At 49.1% G+C, this 21,493-nt stretch overlaps 1 protein-coding gene across 5 annotated transcripts in view; it reads left to right on the top strand.

The window, feature by feature from the left end:
• Positions 1-292: 292 nt before the first annotated feature.
• Positions 293-21,493, top strand: part of PLA2G6 (phospholipase A2 group VI) — a 56,611-nt gene continuing 35,410 nt past the window's right edge. For 3 of the 5 annotated variants that reach the window (XM_052639438.1, XM_052639435.1, XM_052639439.1), the window contains exons 1-2: positions 306-353; positions 12,217-12,604. In XM_052639438.1, the coding sequence (XP_052495398.1) occupies positions 12,273-12,604 (332 nt within the window). In that variant the 5' untranslated portion in view covers positions 306-353; positions 12,217-12,272. Of the gene's footprint in view, positions 354-12,216; positions 12,605-21,493 lie in introns of all 5 variants that reach the window. The other 2 variants (XM_052639437.1, XM_052639436.1) reach the window with 2 other exon arrangements.

Genomic DNA, 21,493 nt, shown 5'->3' with positions numbered 1-21,493 from the left:
CGTTCAGCCTTCAGGCCTCTGATCGTTTCACGAGGCGTAGGGTGGAGAACACTGAGCCTCTCGCCCAACGTTAACATGTCTGCCCCGGCGCCGTCACGCGGACCTTCCTCCTCTCACAGACGTGACCACGCCCCGCCGCCGAGGATTGGCTCCAGCTCAAAGCCCGGCCTCCCTCGGCGGTGGGAGCCCCTTCCATTGGGCAGTTATAAAACATGGCGGAGACCCGCCCCCCGCCTTGCGCTCGCGAAGCACAGGCTTCGGTGATTGGCGGAGAGCAGTGGCCGGGTTGTCACGTGGCCTGGGCCCGTCTGTTTGCGGAAGTGGAAGGAAGCCGAAGTGCTGAGTCAGCCGAGGTGAGTGACGGCGCTGGGAAGGCGGGGCCAGGGATTGGGGAGCCCTTTCCCAAACCTCCTCTACGCCCCAGACTCCTTGGGCTCCATCGGGACAGTCCTTAGAGCCCCCCGCTTTGTTCACCGATTCTGAGGCCTGTCCTCCATTAACCATAATTGTCCCCTTAGTGCCTCCAGCTTCCATCCTTTGATGCCCGACCGTCCCCAACTCCCATCCTGTGAGCGCTTTCGTCTCGTCTCTTAACCTGTGTGTTCCCTCAGGAACGCAGGCCCGACCCTGGGTACCCCCTCTCAGTGCGTCTTCCCTGTGCTTCTCTTCTCTATCCCTCACTTCCTGCCTGAATCAACCCCTTCCCTTCATCCCTCGACTCTCAGTGTCTCTTGGTGCTCCCAGTTTTCAGCTTGGTTCCCATTCATTGTCCCCAGTTTACTTCCTGTGCCTTTCTAAGTGCTCTGATCTGTCCGCCTCAGTGTGTTCCTACCCGATTCCCCACCTCACCTCTCTTCTGTATCCGTCTCTCCCTGTGCTCCATCATGCAGCCCCCTTCTGACCTCCTGCTGTTCCCTGCTTATTGTCTCCTATGTGCCTCCAGACTTCATCCCTGCCTGCTTTCCCCGCATGCTCCCTCCTTTCCCCTAGCCTGTTACCCCAGAGTTCTCCCTATCCCCCAAACCTGTGCCCACCTCCTGTGCCCACCGGTGACTTGGAAGCTGGTGACGGAAAGTGTGTGACCTTTGTGACCGTGTGACTGCAACAGGCAGGCCAGTGGGTGTGGAACAGGGATCTGTGCCCTTTTTTTTTTTTTAATGGACTACTCACATGACCCCGAAAACAAATACCTTCCCTTCCTCTAAACTTCTGAGTCTTTCCCTCACCTGCCCTGTTACCCACCCAACAGGATGTCAGGCAGGTTTGGTTTGGCAACACAGATGCTCCACCCTGGGGCCGAATGCAGTGTTTTTGTTATTGTCCCTGCCTTAAAAATTTCCTGGAGTTTGTAGGCTGTTTCCTGTCTGAGTCTCAGTTGCCTCATCTGTGACAGGGAATTGTATTTCTTGCCCTCCTAAACCTGCCATGAGGTTCAAAGTTTGAGAAAATGTAGAAAGCAAAGTTTTGTAAACAGCATGGCCCTGTACAAATGCATGGGTTTGCTGTTGTGTCATCAGCAGAAAAGGGGAAGGGATGGAATGAAAAATCAAGGAGGGAAAGACAAGTCTTTCATTTAGCATTTGGCAGGTTTATTGACCATCTGCCATGAGTCAGGCTCTTTCACCGTTTATTCATTCATTCCTCACTTATTTGACAAATATTAGTGGACTGTTTACTATGTTCTAGGCTACCTTCTAGCCAATGTTATTCCCATTTAACATAATAAGGAAGACTGGGCAATTGAGCTGCCTGATTCACACTGATTGATGTGGTTGGAGCTGAAGTCTGAATATAGTACTTTATATAACACCAGAGTCGGGGTGATTGCTCTGCTCTGAAAGGGTCCCTACTGTTGTCTCAGTGCCCAGGGCACTTTTTCTCCCTTCTGTGGGCTACTTTCTTGTTAAATGATAGTAACCTCCAAAGGGAATTTCCTTCTCAGCAGAATGACATCACCAAGAGATAGAGGAAAGGGGAATTTAAATGCTGTGTGTGTGTTTACATATATCTACTGGGTGTGTGTAGGGAGAAAGGGGGAGCTGTGGTGAAGGGGAGACATTGTGTTATGAGCTTCACTTTTTTTTTTTTTAATTTGTATTGGAATATAGTTGATTTTTGGGCTTCCCAGATGGGGCTAGTGGTAAAGAACCCGCCTGCCAATGCAGGAGACATAAGAAACGTGGGTTTGATCCCTGGTCAAGAAGATCCCCTGGGGGAGGAGATGGCAACCCATTCCAGTATTTCTTCCTGGAGAATCCCATGGCCAAAGGAGCCTGGTGGGCTACAGTCCCTAGGGTCACAAAGAGTCCGACACCACTGAAGTGACTTAGCATGCATGCATGCGTAGTTGATTAAAATGTTGTGTTAGTTTCAAGTGTAAAGCAGAGTGAATCAGTTATAAATATATATATATCTCCAGTCTTTTTTAAGAGTATTGAATAGAGTTCCCTCTGCTATGCAGTAGGTCCTTATCAGTTGTCTATTTTATATATAGTAGTGTGTATATGTCAATCTCAATCTCCCAGTTTATCCCTCCCCTCCCCTTAACAGTGGTAACTGTAAGTTTGTTTTCTACATCTGTGATTCTACCTCTGTCTTGTAAATAAGTTTCTTTGTACCGCCCTTTTAAAACAATTGCACATATAAATGATATCATATGACATTTGTCTTTCTCTGCCTAACTTGCTTAGTATACAGTCTCCACGTCCATCCGTCTTGCTGCAAATGGCTTTACTTTGTTCTTTTTTATGGTGGAGTAACAATATTCCATTGTATATATATGTACCATTTCATCTTTTTCCATTCCTTTGTTGATGGACATTTAGGTAGCTTCCATGACCTGGCTATTGTAAATAGTGCTGCAATGAACATTGGGATGCGTGTATCTTTTTGAATTATGTAGCTTTCTCCAGTTATGTGTCTAGGAGTGGGATTGCTGATCATATTAGTTCTGTTTTTAGTTTTTTAAGGAAACACCATACTGTTCTCCATAGTGGCTGCACCAGTTTACACTCCAGTCAACAATGTGGGACTTTTCTACATACATTTATTGTTTGTAGATTTTTTTGATGGTAGCCATTCTGAATGGTGTGAGATGGTACCTCATTGTTGTTTTGATTTGCATCTAGTGATGTTGAGACGAGCTTCACTTTGGAGAGTGTGACTTCTGGGAGAGCATTTTAATTGTTCTATGCCTTAAATGTTCTCTCCCCTGTTTTTGTCCATTCTCATTTTTTTTTGCTGATCTCATTCAGTGACATAGCTTTAAGTACTGTTTCTACTCTGACTCCAACTCCCAATTTATATCTCTAGCCCAGTACAGACATTTCCCCTAAATGATTGACACATACATAGTTGCTCTGTCAGCGTCTTAAACTTAGGCCTTTCAAGTATTTAGTATTAAGCTTCCGCTATCCATCCCCTCCCTGGTAGCTCAGTCGGTAAAGAATCTGCCTGCAGTTCAATCCCCGGTTTCACTCCCCAGGTTGGGACGATCCCCTGGAGAAGGAAATGGTAACCCACTCCAGTATTCTTGCCTGGAAAATCCCATTGACAGAGGAGCCTGGCAGGCTGGGGGGGTCGCAATAGTCAGATATGACTTAGCAACTAAACCACCACCACCATCCATTCCCTTTGGGCTTTCCTGGTGGGGCTCAGTGGTAAATAATCTACTTGCCAATGCAGGAGACACAGGTTTGATCCCTGGGTCAGGAAGATCTGGAGGAGATGGCAACTCTTTCCAGTATTTTTGCCTGGGAAATCCCGTGGACAGAGGAGCCTGGCGGGCTACAGTCCATAAGGTTGCAAGAGTGACATGACTGAGCGACTAAACGACAACAATCCATACCTTTCATCCCGTCCCTCACCCTCCACCAAAATCTGTCCCTCTCATGCACTTTCCCGTCTTTGGGAAATGGCAGTATTCTTTCAGTTGCTCTGCCTAAAACTGTAAGATTATCCTTGATGCCTCTCTGCCCCCCACATCCAGCCAGAGTTAATGTCACTCCTTAGCTCCAAGCCCTGTAACAGCTTCTCCTTTCACTGTACCTGCCTGGCCATCTGTCACCTCTTTGACCTTACTGGCTTCCTTGCTATTCCTGGAACTCACCAGGCATAGTCCAGCCCCAGGGCCTTTGCACATGCTCTTCCCTCTGCCTGGAACACTCTTCACCTATATATCCATATGACTTTTGCTCCCATTTCTTTTAAGTCTTCATTCACAGTCAAGTTCTTGGTGAGGGTTGGCTCACTCTATCTAAAGTTTTAACCCCCACCTGGATGCGTCCTATCTTCCTTCGCTCATTTATTTTTCTTTTTGACATCTAATCAGTATTCTGAATTCAGTATGTCTATATTTTGCCTGTTTATCTTCTTCATTACGTTGTTGTTCAGTTGCTAAGTTATGTCTGACTCTTTGCGACGCCTGCAGAGGACTGCAGCACACCAGGCCTCCCTGTCCATCACAGTCTCTTGGAGTTTGCTCAGACTTATGTCAGTGATACCATCCAACCGTCTCAACCTCTGTCGTCCCCCTCTCCTCTCTAAACAGAAGTTCTCGGAAGGCAGGGATTGTGTCTGTTTTGTTCGCTAGTGTGTTCTCAGCAGTTGTAACAATGCCTGCCACAGAATAGGTCCTCAGTAAATATAGGCAGAGTGAATCGTAAGAGGGGTCACCCTGTACCACGCCACCAGACCAAAGACCTCCTGAAGTCCTGGGGGTTTCTGGTGCTGGGAGCTCCAGCAGCAGCTCTGGGCAGTTTGCTTCTAGCTGTTTGCTGTCCAGCTAAACAGATTGGATGAAAAAGATACCTTTTCCATTCTGGAAAGGCCGTTTTGCTTTGGGTCTTATGAATGGTAGCGCACTGTTCCATGAGGACCTCAGCTTTTGGCGCACAGGGCTCTGTGCATCAAACCTCGCTGAGCCACGTTCCATTCAGGCTTTCTCCTGAAGGCAGCTCTAGGACTACGAGCTGGGGCTGTGGATTCCAAAGAATTAGGTTCAGATTTTGGAAAATTACATCACCTCCTTGCCTCAGCTTGCTGTGTGTGACCTGGGGAGAAGCATACCTTCTCTTATGAGTGTTTTGAAGAATGCTTGTTATCTCAAAACTTGGTGAGGTGTCTGCTACTCAGCACTGGATGAAAGGGTGGGTGCTGGGTGTGAGGCGAGGGGAGCCAGCCCTCCGCTATTCCTTGATGGCTTATGGAAGAGTCTGGAGTGAGCTGGAGTCAGGGGGAACATTTGGAGGGAGTTTTTAAAAATATATATTTATTTATTTGATTGCGTCAGGTCTTAGTTGCAGCGGGATCTTTCTTTGCAGTGCCTGGGCTCTCTAGGGTGGTGCTCTGAGACATGTGGGATCTTAAGTTAGTCCCTGACCAGGGTTTGAACCCACATCCCTTCTGTTGGAAGGTGGATTCTTCACACTGGACTGCCTGGGATGTCCTTGGAGGGACATTTTGTTTGGAGGCGGCCTTGGAGGTCCAGAGGCTCTGGTGGGAGGTGGCAATGACATTTGATCTGATGCCTGTCTTCATCCCATCTTTCCTCGTGCACTAGCTGAGTGCTTGTGCACTGCGTGGGGGCCCTGAGTCCGAGGAAGAAGGCATGAGTCCAGCCACCAGGCAGCACCTCCCATTTCCTTTCCCTGGGCCTTGTTACCCAGTATGGCCAGACAGGGATCCTGATGGCACTACCCCTGTCTCATGGGTGTTTGTGAGCTCCGAGGCAGCTAACAGACGTGAAAAGCCCCTGCCAGCCATAAAGTGAGGTGATCCCGTGAGAGTACATGCCGTGGGCTGGTGTGCGGTGGTGCACTCGTGCGCTGGGAGGTGCAGATGGTGAGCGCTGCAGGAAGGAAGTCCATGGGGGTCAGGACAGGCGGGGTGCTCTGATCCGACCCTGCGTTCTCCTACCATCCAGCCAGAGCAGGGCATGGGGGTGACATCGGCCACACAGGAGGCTGTCCTGTGCCAGTTGTCCCAATCACGGGACATCCTGTCATAAGCAGCCAGGGCTCGCAAAACCCGATTTCCAACTCGAGCAGTTCCACGTGTGCTTCCGGAAGCCCCCATGTGGCCAGTCCCGTGAGGTCAGCTTCCTGGCCGGGGCGCTTCAGGGCTCCTGGCACGCACCTCCCAGACCGCTGCCCTGCTTCTCTGGTCCAGCAGCAAGCTTGACGCATTTCCTTGCTTGGAGTATGAATGAGCTCAGCTTCAAACACCGAATTTTCCAGATGCAAGCCCAGCAGATGCCCCATCAAGGTTCCCCTGGTGCCAGGGTGAGCTTCTGAAGGTTTCTGTTGTGGTCAGAATGGGTGAGAAGTGGGGTGTGTGGTCTTTTACCACTGTGCGGGGAGAAGAGAGGATGGAGGGGTGCCACAGAGGGACTGGGCCCCCTACCCCACCCCCGACCTCCAGGTGGTTCATTCATTTCTTCTCATTCATCCACCAAACATTCATGAAATGCCGACTGTGAGGCAGGAACAGTATGCTAGGTGCTTGGATAAACCAATTTAAAGGAGGAGATGGCCCCCCAGCCCACAGATTCTCTATCACCATCCCAGGAGAAGTGGTCACTGGGCATGCACTGGGTGGGGTAGGGCGCGGGGGAAGGTACCCAGGGCTGGAAGGAAGGTACCTGGGGCTGGGAGGAAGGGAGGTGCCAGGTGTGTTTCTTAGAGGAGGTGGCAGGTAAAGTGAGTCTTGAAGGTCAAGAAGGGATTTAGTTACTTGTCTGACAGCCCTGTCTTGAAAGCAGGCTCTGGGGCAGGTGAAGATGGTGGGGAGGGCAGTTCAGCTGGGGGTTGGGGATGTGGGTGGTAGGTTGAGATGACGGGGTGCACATGGGTCCCCCACACACAGACTGGCAGCTGCTCCCCAGCCCAGTGCCCGTCCCTGCAGCCGTACCGGAAGGAAACAGGGCTCTGGGGTCAGAGGTGGTGGGGACGGGAAGAAAGAGACAGAAATGAGGCCGGCCTGTTGCGATCGGGCCAGGATGTGGCCCGTGTGTTCCATTTCCTCTCTTCCACCTCGTGATGACAGTGGCCACTGTTTGTGTGCCCACGGTGGCCGGCGTCCCACTTTCCCTCCGCTGTGTCATTTCATCCTCACGCCTACCCTGGAAGACTGGAGGAGGGCCAAGTCTGTCCTTTGTGGGGCCAGGCTGCTGTCTGTGTGTGTAGGGGGACACCCTTGCCACTGACCCTGGGACCCTGAGGACGGGGGCTCTCCTTGGGGGTGGGGCGTCTTCCCTCCATTCAGCTTGACCTCCACGGTGACTCTCCTCCTTAACCCAGGTGGGCCGTGGCTGCTGGGTGCTCCTGACTCCCCCACTCCCTTCTCACCAGAAGTGAGCCCCACTCCTGGCACTCGGCCTGCCTTCTGGGAAGCTATGCAGCTGCTCTAAGCCAGGCCTGACCCCCACATTCCCTCCGTCTCCCCAGATGCAGGCCCCAGGGGCTCAGCCTATACTCCTACTTTCTTTAAAAAAATAGACTCATTTTTTTTTTTTACCATTTGGAAAAAAGGTGGGGGAGATTGCCCATAAGCCTAATACTCTCATCTGCCCTTAGTATTTGGTATGTTTTCTATCAATTTTGTTTGTTTGTTCTGCGTAATTTTTACTCAGTTAAGTTGTGTCTTAACACACTTTCTCTGGGCTGAGTCTTGTGTTATGGTTGACTGTCTAGAAGTGAAAAGACCCAGTACTTGCCCTTAAGAAACTCAGTCTCCAGAGCCTGCCCAACTGGGCTTCCCTCCTCCACCTACTAGCTGTGTGACCTTGGGCCTTTACCTCGCTGTCTCTTGCTTGTCTCGTGTAGAATGAGGATAACAGTGGGAGCAATTTCACAGGTGCTGGTGCAGATGAAAATGATTAGTATATGCAGAGGTCCTGGAACGGGGCCAGAGGACAGAAAGAGGCACACACGTGCTTGATGTGGTTTGTGTTATGAAGTGTTCCAGCTAGAAATGGAGACAAAAGATATTCTACATAGACGAAGCAATGCAGACAGGCGAGATGGTGTGAAACATTGTTTTCTGGAATCGTGTGCAGTTTGGAGCCGACAGCGGGGACTGACAGGGACAGGCTGCAGGGGGAGGCAGGGGCTTCGCAGGTCGAGCTTGCAGCCCTGAAGAACACAGTGGGGTGGACTGAGCCTATGACAACACCACATGCTTTTCCTGAGTTGTTACGACCTTCACAGTAGCAGCTTTTACTGACCACGTGGTGTCTCTAGGGTAAACATGTCATAATTTACAGTTCCCCTAATGCTGGATACTGAAGTTGCTTCCATTTTGTGTCAAAACAAAACTTGTTATGATGCACTTTGATGCGTGTGCTTTGTGCTACATTTTGGGGGTTCTTTTTTTGGAATCCAGTCCCCTTGGCTGTCCTTAGTGTCCCGCTCCGCTCCCCGGGCTGTAGGTGCCCCAGCTCCTCTGTCCTTTCAACTCCCGAGTGTGGAAGAAAGAAGGATCCTGACATAGGATAGGTCTAAGCATTCTCATAAGGTGCTCATTTAATCCTTACAACATAGGAGCGGGGAGTGTTGTCCTTGGGTTAAAGGAGAAGAAACTGACTCACAGTCTGCTCACACATCTTAAAAGGAAAGACGTTACAAAACTTCACAGTCTTTTCAAAGCTCTTTAATCATGTTCTGTAAGCCTCAGTTTCCTTATCTGTAAAAGAAGGGTGATGGAGCTAAAGAGGGCTAGTGCTGAATATTTACTACCTGCCAGGTTCTGTTATTTAAGACCGGGAGCTGACTGTGGCTCAGATCATGAGCTCCTTATTGCCAAATTCAGACTTAAGTTGAAGAAAGTAGGGAAAACCACTAGACCATTCAGGTATGACCTAAATCAAATCCCTTATGATTATGCAGTGGAAGTGACAAATAGATTCAAAGGATTAGATCTGACAGACAGAGTGCCTGAAGAACTGTGGACTAAGGTTTGTAACATTGTACAGGAGACAGTGATCAGAACCAACCCCAAGAAAAAAATACAAAAAGGCAAAATGGCTGTCTGGGGAGCCCTTACAAATAGCTGAGAAAAGAAGAGAAGCAAAAGGCAAAGGAGAAAAGGAAAGATATATCCATCTGAATTCAGAGTTCCAAACAATAACAAGGAGAGATAAGAAAGCCTTCCTAAGTGATCAGTGCAAAGAGATAAAAGAAAACAATAGAATGGAGAAGACTAGAGATCTCTTCAAGAAAATTAGAGATACCAAGGGAACATTTCATGCAAAGATGGGCATAATAAAGGACTGAAATAGTAAGGACCTAACAGAAGTTGAAGACATTAAGAAGAGGTGGCAAGAATATGTAGAAGAACTATACAAAAAAGATTTTAATGACCTAGAAAACCATGATGATGTGGTCACTCACCTAGAGCCAGACATCCTGGAGTGCGAAGTCAAGTGGGTCTAAGAAAGCATCACTATAAACAAAGCTAGTGAAGGGGATGGAATTCCAGCTGAGCTATTTCAAATCCTAAAAGATGATGCTGTGAAAGTGCTGCACTTAATATGCTAGCAAATTTGAAAAACTCAGCAGTGGCCACAGGACTGGAAAGGTCAGTTTTCATTCCAATTCCAAAGAAAGTCAATGCCAAAGTATGTTCAAAGTACCGCACAATTGCACTCATCTCACATGCTAGCAAAGTAATGCTCACAATTCTTCAAGTGAGGCTTCAGTGGTACGTGAACTGAGAATTGAGATGTTCAAGCTGGTTTTAGAAAAGGCAGAGGAACCAGAGATCAAATTGTCAACATCTGTTGGGTCATCAAAAAGCAAGAGAGTTCGAGAAAAACATCTATTTCTGCTTCATTGACTATGCTAAAGCCTCTGACTGTGTGGATTACAACAAACTGGAAAATTCTCAAGGAGATGGGAATACCAGACCACCTGACCTGCATCCTGAGAAGTCTGTATACAGGTCAAGAAGAGACAGTTAAAATCTGACATGGAACAAAGGACAGGTTCCAAATTGGGAAAGGAGTACATCTAGGCTGAATATTGTCACCCTGCTTATTTAACTTATATGCAGAGTACATCATGAGAAATACTGGGCTGGATGAAGCACAAGCTGGAATCTAGAGTGCAGAGAGAAATATCAATAACCTCAGATATGCAGGTGACACCACCCTATGGCAGAAAGTGAAGAGGAACTAAAGAGCCTCTTGATGAAAGTGAAAGAGGAGAATGAAAAAGCTGGCTTAAAACTCAACATTCAAAATATGAAGATCATGGCATCTGGTCCTATCAGTTCAGTTCAGTCGCTCAGTTGTGTCTGACTCTTTGCAACCCCATGAATCGCAGCACGCCAGGCCTCCCTGTCCATCACCAAGCAAATAGATGGGGAAACAATAGAAACTGTGACAGACTTTATTTTCTTGGGCTCCAAAATCTCTGCAGATGGTGACTGCAGCCATGAAATTAAAAGATGCTTACTTCTTGGAAGAAAAGCTATGACAAATCTAGACAGCATATTAAGAAGTAGAGACATTTCTCTGCCAACAAAGGTCTATGTAGTCAAAGCCATGGTTTCTTCAGTGGTCATGTATGGATGTGAGAGTTGGACTGTGAAGAAGGCTGAGCGCCGAAGAACTGATGCTTTTGATCTGTGCTGCTGGAGAAGACTCTTGAGAGGCCCTTGGACTGCAAGGAGATCTAATCAGTCAATCCTAAAGGAGATCAGTCCTGAATATTCATTGGAAGGACTGATGCTGAAGCGGAAGCTCCAATACTTTGGCCACCTGATGTGAAGAACTGACTCACTGGAAAAGACCCTGATGCTGAGAAAGATTGGAGGTGGGAGGAGAAGGGATGGCAGAGGATGAGATGTTGGATGGCATCAGTGACTCAATGGACATGAGTTTGAGCAAGCTCTGGGAGTTGGTGATGGACAGGGAAGCCTGGTGTGCTGCAGTCCATGGGGTCCCAAAGAGTTGGACACAACTGAGCAACTGAACTGAGGTTCTGTTATTAGGCACTGTTGTGGTCCACATGTTGTGGTTGAGGAAACTGACTTAGAGAGGGTGAGTAATGTACCCAGGGTCGGTGGTGAGGACAGGATTTGAATGCAGCTTTGCTCCAGAGTTGCACTCTGTGCCTGGGCCGTCTGCCTCATATAGTTTGTGAGAATTAAATGAGACCACTAAGTGCTTATTTAGCTCAGGGCCTACTACCTCATCAGTGCTTAGTGTCCCCTGATGTGGTGATTATTATTGACCTGGCCTCCCTTTTTTGATGATTCTTTGTAGGCCTCTTACTCTTCCTTTCATGCCTGCGGTTGGTCCTCTGTCTGCACGTAGACCAGAGTGTCCACTCTCCTCCAAGACTCCCACACTATGTCCTACATCTCACCCGCCCTTTTGCCAGGTGTCATCCTAGCACAGAGGCAGAGGGCGGCCTCCAGCCAGTTGCCACCCAGATTTGGTGGCACTGCCTGAGGAGGGTAGGGTGTTTTCTGGGAAGCTAAAATCTAATTCTGTCGTCCAAACTGAGACCAATTTCCATGCCAGACAGTTGGGACCCTATGAGTATGAAACAAAATTTCCACCCAAACCTGTGTCACTGTTTCTGCATCTTATGGTCACGCTCATTTCTGAGGAGCGTGCTTTGGTGTTCTCTCAGAACTCCAAGGGAAGCCTGAGATAGCAGACACGGAAGGTTTTATTTCTTATTTTATTTTCTGGCTGCACCTCGTGGCATGTGGGATCTTAACTACCCTGACCAGGGATCAAACCTGTGTCCCCTGAAGCGGAAGTGCTTAGTCTTAACCACCAGACTGGCAGGGATGTCCCCACCGAAGATCTGAGATATATGGCCCCCATGGAGTGTGAGGTGACTCTGGTCCCTTTGTGGCATCCAGTAGAGAGGTGACACTGGTTTTGTCTGTGGACTCGAAATGAGCCATGCCAAGTTCTTTGAGTTCCCAAAAGTCGATTCCATACTTTGCAGAGTGAGAACCGCCATGCCCCCCTTTGCACAGGGAAGTGTCGCTTGTCATGTGTGTTCACGTCTGCCGCCTTCTCTGATCGTGGCTGCCCCGCACCGCAGATGAGGAAACTGAGTCTCTGTTGGGGAAACTGGGTCGGGGGCAGGACAGCGCTGTTCGCTTGTGCACAGTGGCAGCTCTGGAACTTTCCATCAGCCTCCCTTCCGTCCCACTCAGTGCTGTTTCTCTTTCTTTCCCCCACCTTCTTTCCAGGTCCCTCCAGGCCCAGATCCGGGGGACAGCGCTGGTGGGGAGCCAGCGGGGTGCCCATGCAGGAAGCTGCCACGTGTGGTGAGGTGGGCATGGGAGACCGCGCCCGGCTGACCCAGGACTCCATTTTCTTCCAGACTGAGGGGGAAGGTGGTGGGGCCACCCCACCGGCCCCCCAGAGGATGCAGTTCTTCGGCCGCCTGGTCAACACCCTCAGCAGCGTCACCAACTTGTTCGTGAACCCATTCCGGGTGAAGGAGGTGGCTGTTGAGGACTACCACTCGCGCCGCCGGGTCCGAGAGGAAGGGCAGCTGATTCTGTTCCAGAACTCTTCCAACCGCACGTGGGACTGCATCCTGGTCAACCCCAGGAACCCCCAGAGCGGATTCCGGTGGGTAATGGTCAGTCGCCCCCTCCCCACCCCCACTTTGCTCCCTTAACTCCTCCCAGGTCTCAGCCTGGAGGTCCCCTGACCCACAGCAGCTTCTTCCAGTCAACATCTGAGGGGTCTGTGATGGGTGGGGTGGCCGCTCTTAGAAAGGAGGGAGGGACTTCCTGGCCTGGATAACTTCGTGCCCATCAGGGTCCTGGCAGCAGGAACTGGAGCTGGACGACTGTTTTCCTGCCCTGAGGCTTGACCCACGTGGATGGAGGGAGGGAGGAAGGATGAGGAAGTGGAGAAAGTCACATCGGGAAAGGTCCAGGGATCGCCGGTAGTCCTGGGTCGTTAAGGCATGACTGTCCTTGTAGGGGCTGGTTGGCCGAGGTTTGTTGGGGGCAGCCTGGAAGGGGTGGACACCTGTGCTTCTCAGGGCATGCTGGGCCCCCTCCGTGGGCTAGAGGAAAGGGTAGGAAGCCAGGACTGGGCTGAGGGAACCGAGCAGATGCAGAGCCGGTTGAGAAAAGGGGACAGAAGAGGCCAAGGACCCAGAAGGCAAGGAACTTGGGGGAGCTCGGCAGACTAGCATTGAGTTGGGCTGGTGCTGATGGCCCTTCTTCATTGGTTTCACCTGGCAAGTTGTCTTGTGATCCAGGGAATGAGCTGGGAGGTGGGAAGTGGAGGTTAGAGGGTGGAATGCTGGAGCTGGGGTCCCGAAGAGCTGCGGAAATGGGGATGCCAAGGCCTGGGAGTGACCGGGAGTGAGGGCTGCAGCGAGGGCCTGCTGTGCCTGACCCTGGGCTTCTCACTGCGGGTCATCATTGCGTGGCGGTGGGGGTCCACCCCACTGCTCTGAACACCCTGCACTTTGTGGAGAGCAGGCTCGGGGTACTGGACTTCCTCTTCAGGGGGTCAAGGTTCTGTCTTTTAAGTCTCCTCCTTTCCTTGCTGGAGGGCTTTCAATGATGGCCAAAGTACTTAAATGTGTGGGATGGGGCTGTCAAGGCCCTGCTTCCAGGTGGAGGTGCTCCTATTCTATAGCTGCAGAGCTCCGGGATGGGACAGGGGGTTGGGGTCTTCTACATGAATCCTCAGGTTTTATTTCCAAAGGCCTGGGAGTCCTGCGGCATCCCTATGGACGGAGAGCTGGATGCTGGCTGGTATAGATGCAACTCTGATAGTTTTGCATTATATTAGTGTGTGTGAGGCACTGGTCTGACTCTCAGCTCCCTTCATCTTCATGGCCGTCCCCCGAGGCAGGGCTGTCACTGACCCCTCCTTACAGAGGAGGAAACACAGCTCGGAGAATTTCAGTAACTTGCTGAAGTCACAAAGCCGCTGGATAGCAGAGCCGGGCTTCAGACCCAGTCATTCTAGCTCGAGGACCCACCTCTTCCTTTTCATCCAGGCAGGCCCCTTTGCAGTGGGATGAGCTGCGGGGGTCAGTGTCCAGCTCCCCCCGGGCCCATCCTGGGCCCCCAGCCTGGCATATGGGCCAGGCGTCTGGCTCTTCTGGGGTAAGCCCCGCGGCGGTCACCTGTAGCACTGCTGTGTACATTGTGATAACGTCCATGCTTCTCTTCCTGGTGTGAGTTAATCATTCGCTGCTGACATTGACTTGTGACATATGGTCCTTGATGAGCCCCGCCAGCCTCCCACTGGTATCTCAGCAGAAGCAGGGCTGCACTTCCCTGGAATCCTGGGAGGAATGAGCAAAGCACATGTGACACGTGACCTTCTCTTCTCAAAAGGGGACTGAGTTTTTTTCTTTCTAATTATTTATTTGGCTGCACTGTGTCTTAGTTGCGGCATGTGAACTCTTGATTGCTACATGTAGGATCTAGTTCCCTGACCAGGGATCAAACCCAGAGTCCCTGAACTGGGAGCATGACGTCTTAGCCACCGGACCACCAGGGAAGGGGGTTGACTTCCCCCTAGGGGTTGGCCCCTAGGGGGTTGACTTTTGAGGCCCTTTGTGCTGGGACTTTGCCTGGACACACACCCTGGGGTTTACCCATTCACTGTTTATTCAGCCCATACCCTGTCTCCACCAAGGGCAGGTCAGTAGCCAGGAATGGTGGAGTAGGACCTGCATTCAGTGGACTGAGTGTCCTAACAGGCTCATGTGAGACTCGTTCCCTGCACAGACCTCACCTCTCTACTTTCTCTTTGCCCTGGTGCTCTCCCCATACTCCTTGGCCCACGACTCTCGGGCACCTGCTGTGTGAGCCTGTGCTTACCCTTCTCTTCTCCCTCACCACTGCCTGAATTTCTGTCCACCCCTCTTGTTTTAGATTGCCCATCTGTCTCCCCCACCAGCCCACAGACTCCGGAAGGACAGGGCCTGGGTCTGAGTCATTTCTGTTAGCGCTCAGCTAGTATCCAGTACTTGGCAGGTGTTTAAACCCTGGGGCTCTGTCCTCGGAGGTCCGCTGAACTACAACCATCCGTATGAAACTTTGCAGTCTGTCTCTGAATGAAGGGTACAATAAGAACAACATTTAACACTGTTACCATCTCAGAAGAGGTGATGCAAAGTGTGCGTGGCTTCAGTGTACCTACCGCCTACCCTTCCTTGGTTTCTGTATATACGCCTTGAAGAAAGAAATGGCAACCCACTCCAGGATTCTTGCCTGGAGAATCCCATGGCCAGAGGAGCCTGGCGGGCTACAGTTCGTGGGGTTGCAAGGAGTTGAACACGACTGAACACCTACACAGCAATCAACTTTGGTTGGATGGATGGACCAGCCCATGACCACCGAAGGTCAAAGTGTACATGCAGGAGAGATGGGAAAGGCTTCTCTGGGGTGCTTGGATTAGAGGTGGCCCATGCCGGTGAGGAAGATTTCAACAGGAGAAGGCCTAAGAGCGCATCAGAGCAAAGTCACCAAGGGAGGAAGAAGGGAGAGAGTTAGAAACCCTCTAACCCAATGGTTCTTGGCCATTTTTCAGTCCAGGACCCCCTTGAGAATCTCAGGGTTCCCTGTTCCCCTGCTAAATGCATATCCATGCATTTGCCTGCCATTTCCTGAATCCCAGGCCCTCTGGATAAGGGGCCTCCTTATCCACAGGCCGCTTCCACCAAAGCAGAGGCTTCCCTACGCTGATGCCAGGGTGCTTTAGTCTGCAGGCTCAGTTCTAGAAGAGAGAAGACACTGTCCCGTGGGTCTGCCAGATCCTCCCCTTTTCTCCAGATCTTTCTTTCACCTTGTTCTAACCTGGACCTGACTCCACCCGAGGGCACTGCTTCTCTGCAGGCCTCCCAAGAGTTTTCCCTCCCAGGTTCCCTCCCACTGGGCCCGGAGGTGGGGTCGCGTGCTCTTCACCCCTCAGTCGTGAAGTGCACCGCATCCTAGGCTAACACCCACTCTCTTCCCTGGCGGCAGGCATCTCCCCCAGATCCTCGAAGATGTGAGCCCATGGCTCGGACCTGCCTTGTGCCATCACTGCTCCTGGCTTGACTCTTGGTGACTGTTTCATTCACAGGCTGCCACGCCTAACACCCAGGGCTCGTGATGCCTGACCGCACAGCCGTTGCCTGAGCCCAGTCATCACCAGTAACAGCAGCTCTTCCATAGATACAAACGCCAAACATCCCACTTTCCGATCTCTGCCTCCTACTTATCTGCTCCTTCCCTCTGGTATTCTGAATGCCTGGTGTCCCCTTGCAGATGAGGCAATGACCCTGCCGCCTTTTTACCGTCCCCACGCCTATTATGAATTTCACTCCTTCATTTCAGTTCAGTTCAGTCGCTCAGTCGTGTCTGACTCTTTGCAACCCCATGGACTGCAGCACACCAGGCCTCCCTGTCCCATCCCCAACTCCTCGAGTTTACTCAAACTCATGTCCATTGAGTCAGTGATGCCATCCAACCTGTCATCCTTTGTCATACCATCCTCTGTCATCCCTGTCTCCTCCTGCCCTCAATCTTTTCCAGCATCAGGATCTTTTCAAATGGAGTCAGTTCTTCACATCAACTGGCCAAAGTATTGGAGTTTCAGCTTCAACATCAGTCCTTCCAATGAACACCCAGGACTGATCTCCTTGCAGTCCAAGGGACTCTCAAGAGTCTTCTCCAGCACCACAGTTCAAAAGCATAAATTCTTCGGCGCTCAGCTTTCTTTATGGTCCAACTCTCACATCCATACATGACTACTGGAAAAACCATAGCCTTGACTAGATGGACCTTTATTGGCAAAGTAATGTCTCTGCTTTTTAATATGCTGTAGAGGTTTGTCATAACTTTTCTTCCAAGGAGCAAGCATCTTTTAATTTCATGGCTGAAGTCACTATCTGCAGTGATTTTGGAGCCCCAAAAAATAAAGTCTGTCACTGTTTCCCCTTCTATTTGCCATGAAACGGTGGGACTGGATGCCATGATCCTAGTTTTCTGAATGTTGAATTTTAAGCCAACTTTTTCACTTTCCTCTTTCACTTTCATCAGGAGGCTGTTTAGTTCTTCTTTGCTTTCTGCTATAAGGTTCGTGTCATCTGCATATCTGAAGTTATTGATATTTCTTCTGGCAGTCTTGACTCCAGTTTGTGTTTCATGCAGCCCAGCGTTTCTCATGACATACTCTGAATATAAGTTAAATAAGCAGGGTGACAATATACGGCCTTGACGTACTCTTTTCCCAAGTTGGAACTAGTCTGTTGTTCCATGTCTAGTTCGAACTGTTGCTTCCTGACCTGCATACAGGTTTCTCAAGAGGCAGGTCAGGTGGTCTGGTAGTCCCATCACTTTCAGAATTTTCCAGAGTTTGTTGTGGTCCACAGAGTTAAAGGCTTTGGTATAGTCAATAAAGCAGAAGTAGATCTTTTTCTGGAACTTTCTTGCTTTTTCGATGATCCAGTGGATGTTGGCAATTGGATCTCTGGTTCCTCTGCCTTTTCTAAAACCAGCTTGAACATCTGGAAGTTCACGGTTCCCGTACTGTTGAAGCCTGGCTTGGAGAATTTTGAGCATTACTTTACTAGTGTGTGAGATGAGTGCAACTGTGCGGTAGTTTGAGCATTCTTTGGCACTGCCTTTCTTTGGGATTGGAATGAAAACTGACCTTTTCCAGTCCTGTGGCCACTGCTGAGCTTTCCAAATTTCACTCCTTGCCTAGAGTAAGCCCCGCAGCACATTGTCTTTACACACTTGCATACACTCTGCTTTCCTGTTGTCCTCTCCGTTCATCACGTTTACTTGGCAAAACCCCAACATAAGTTAATTCCAGTTCTCCACCGTGGCTGGCGGAACACCCCTCCACACTGACCGCTCTCACTTTGAGCTCTCAGGGTGGATGGGCTGGATGTGAGCCTGTGCGTTTGGCAAGCCTACATGTAGGGACTTTCCTAGTGGTCCAGTGGTTAAGAATCTGCCTTGCAATGCAGAGGACACCGGTTCCATCCCTGATCGGGATGCCATGAGATAACCAAGCCCCCATGCCATGACTAAGACCTAGTGCCTCCAAATTAATAAAGAAACTCTCTGGTTCTCTTGGAAGGCGCATCTGGTCCTCCCTCCTCCACCTCCAGTCCCTCCTCTCCGTGGTCTGATGACCTGGCTTCTGTCTCACTGAGAAAGCAGAAACCAGGGGAAGAGAAAAAGAGCTCCCTCCACCCTACTGACTCCAACCTGTACCCGCATCCGGACCCTTCCCCGTCGTGACTCGAGACTCACTAGCCGTGCGTCTGACCGAGCCCCTTCCCACCTCCAGGTCATCCCCTCTCCGCGTCAGGACATCAGTTCACCAGTTCTTTCCTCTCTCTCCCACATAACTCCCCCCTCTTTACTAGATATTTCCTATCACTGTACAAATAAGCTTTAAAAAAAAAAAATCTCCTTAACTCCACGTTCCCCCTCAGGCACAGCCCGCATTCAGGCAGTTTTCCTCTGACATATTTCACCATCATTTCCTCTCCTCCTGTTTGTTCTCTTTGTTTTTTTATGTTCTGGTTTTTTTTTTTTTAAAGTCTAGTTGATTTACAGTTTCAGGTTTATGACATAGTGGTTCAGTATATTTATAGACTATATATAATCCATTTAAAGTTATTAAAAAACAGTGACTTTATTTCCCTGTGCTGTATAATATATCCTTGTTGCCATCTATTTTATACATAATTATTTTTTAAATATTTATTTATTTAGCCACACTAGGTCTTAGTTCTGGCATGGGGGCTTAGTTGCCCCATGGCATGCGGGATCTTATTTCCCCGACCAGGGATGAAACCTGTGTCCACTGCAATGCAAGAGAAATTCTTAACCGCTGGACCACGGTGGAGGTCCCTAAATGTAGTTTTCTGTATCCCTTAATCCCCTTCCCCTATTTTGCCCCTCCTCTCTGCATGCTCCCCAGTGGTAACCAATAGTTTGTTCTCGGCATCCGTAAATCTGTTTCTGTTTTGATACATACATTCGTTTGTTTTATGTCTTAGATTCCTTAGATAAGTGATAACGTCTTATGTTTGTCTTTCTCTGACTTATATCACTAAGCATAATACTTTATAGCTCCACCCTTGTTGCAAACGGCAGAATTTCATCCTTTTTTATGGCTGAGTCGTATTCCATTGTCCATCTGTCGGTGCGCATGTAGGTTTCTTCTGTAACTTGGCAATTGTAAATAATGCTGCCACGAGCCTTGGTGCACATGTATCTTCTTGAATTAGTGCTTCCATTTTCTTTGGATATATACCCAGGAGTGATGGTTACTGAGGTATTTGTGACGAGTCACACCACCCTTGTCAAGAAGGAGAACATTGCAGCACCCCGGAAGCCCCTCTTCCCCACCCTTCCAAGATAATCATTAATCTGACTTTTATAACTGCTTTTGAGTCTGGCTCCTTTGACCAGCATTTGCCTGGAGGTCTGCGTTTTGCACATTGCTGTGTCAGTCCTTCTCAGTGCCGTGGAATCCCATTGTGTAACTACAGCCTAACTTTATGCATTTGCTGGTATTAGCAGATATTTGGGTTGTCTCTGGTTTTGGTGCATACATGCCTGTATTTCTGCTGGGCATCTATCCAGGACTGGAATTGCTGGGTCGACGCAGTACATATTCTTAACGTCCATGAGTAATGCTCATCTCATGTTCTACCAGCAGCAAGTGAGATTTCCTGTTACGTCACGTCCTCTGATCCATTGGATCTGTAGTAGTACGTAACTGTGGTTTTAATTTGCCTTTTCTTGATGCATATGCAGTTGAGCCCCTTCGATATGTTGATTGACCATTTGGCAGTCGTCTCTGGGCAACTACCTGCTCAGTTGTCTTGAGCATTTAAAACATAAAGTTCTTTTCCTTACAGCGTTTTGGCAGGGGTATTTTGTATGTCTGTATTTCAAGATTGTGTGGATTCTTTACCACTTGTGTGGATTAAGTGGTAAAGTATCCGCCTACCAATGCGGGACACGCAGGAGATGTGAGTTCGATTCTTGCGTCAGGAAGATTCCCTGAAGAAGGAAATGGCCACCCACTCTAGTATTCTTGTCTGGGAAATCCCATGGACAGAGGAACCTGGTGGGCTACAGTCCACGGGGTTGTAAGAGTCAGATGTGTCTTAGCGACTGAGCAAGAGGATGAGCATGATTCCAGATACACACCCTAGAAAAATTACTAGAGCTAATCTATGAATTTAGTAAAGTTGGAGGATTCAAAAGTAATACCCAGATACACACCTCTGTTGGTTCCGTGTGTTGTTCTGTTGCATTGTGAATGTTCCTTTTTATTCCCACTTTCTGAGAGCTTTCATTTTAATCATACAGCCTGTAGTCTTGTGAATCTGCCTTTTTTCACTTAGCGTAGTGCTTTTGCAATTCATGATTGAATGTTTTCTTCTTCTTATTCCATTTTACCCATCTCTATTAGCTTGGAAATCTATACTCTATTATTATCTTTTAATGATATCTTTTGGGAGGTAGTTCTCCATGGGCCTTTTGTGTTTCTGTACATCTTACAAGCAGAGCCTCTGACTGCCTTTGTTCCACACTGTCTTCACAAGGATGTTTGTCTTGTGAACAGCCATGGAAGATAGAGGCAGGGTCTTTTTCTAGAGCAAAGTGTAGGTTTGCTTACTCTACTGTGTAATCAAGATATTTTCCTCCAGAGCAAAGCTTAGACAGATGTTCTCATTGATGATTTTTAACAGATTCAAGTTCCCTGCACTCAGGGTTTCTTCTCTCTTCTAAGGCAACATGAGCAGGTGTCACCTGACCTTCTTCATGTCACCCTCTGGGAAATGGATCCCAGAGAATTGGCACAAATGCTGATCCTCTGGCACAAATGCTATTGCTGTGAATAATAAGTTGTCCTTTGTCTTTGATCCAGGAATCTTGAGCCTTCTGCCAGCATCCATGAAACTGTGTTAGACTCACTTGTTAGTTTGCAACTAGGGTAAAATCTGAAACCCTTCACAAATCTTGATAGAACCCTATAGATTGTAACATACATCCTTGACCTTCAGTTCAGTTCACTTCAGTTGCTCAGTCGTATCCGACTCTTTGCGACCCCATGGACTGCAGCATGCCAGGCCTCCCTGTCCATCACCAACTCCCGGAGTTTACTCAGACTCATGTCCTTTGAGTTGGTGATGCCATCCAACCATCCCATCCTTTGTCATCCCCTTCTCCTCTCACCTTCAACCTTTCCCAGCATCAGTGTCTTTTGAAATGAGTCAGCTCTTCGCATCAGATGGCCAAAGTATTGGAGCTTCAGCTTTAACATCAGTCCTTCCAAAGAACATTCAGGACTGATTTCCTTTAGGATGGACTGGTTGGATCTCCTTGCAGTCTGAGGGACTCTCAAGAGTCTTCTCTAACACCACAGTTCAAAAGCATCAATTCTCCTGCACTCAGCTTTCTTTATAGCCCAACTCTCACATCCATACATGACTACTGGAAAAACCATAGCCTTGACTAG

The sequence above is a fragment of the Budorcas taxicolor genome, chromosome 5 (genome assembly GCF_023091745.1).
Source record: "Budorcas taxicolor isolate Tak-1 chromosome 5, Takin1.1, whole genome shotgun sequence".
In the NCBI taxonomy this organism is placed as follows: Eukaryota; Metazoa; Chordata; class Mammalia; order Artiodactyla; family Bovidae; genus Budorcas; species Budorcas taxicolor.
Note: the sequence above shows the minus strand (reverse complement) of the source record. Positions and strands in the feature narration are given on the sequence as shown.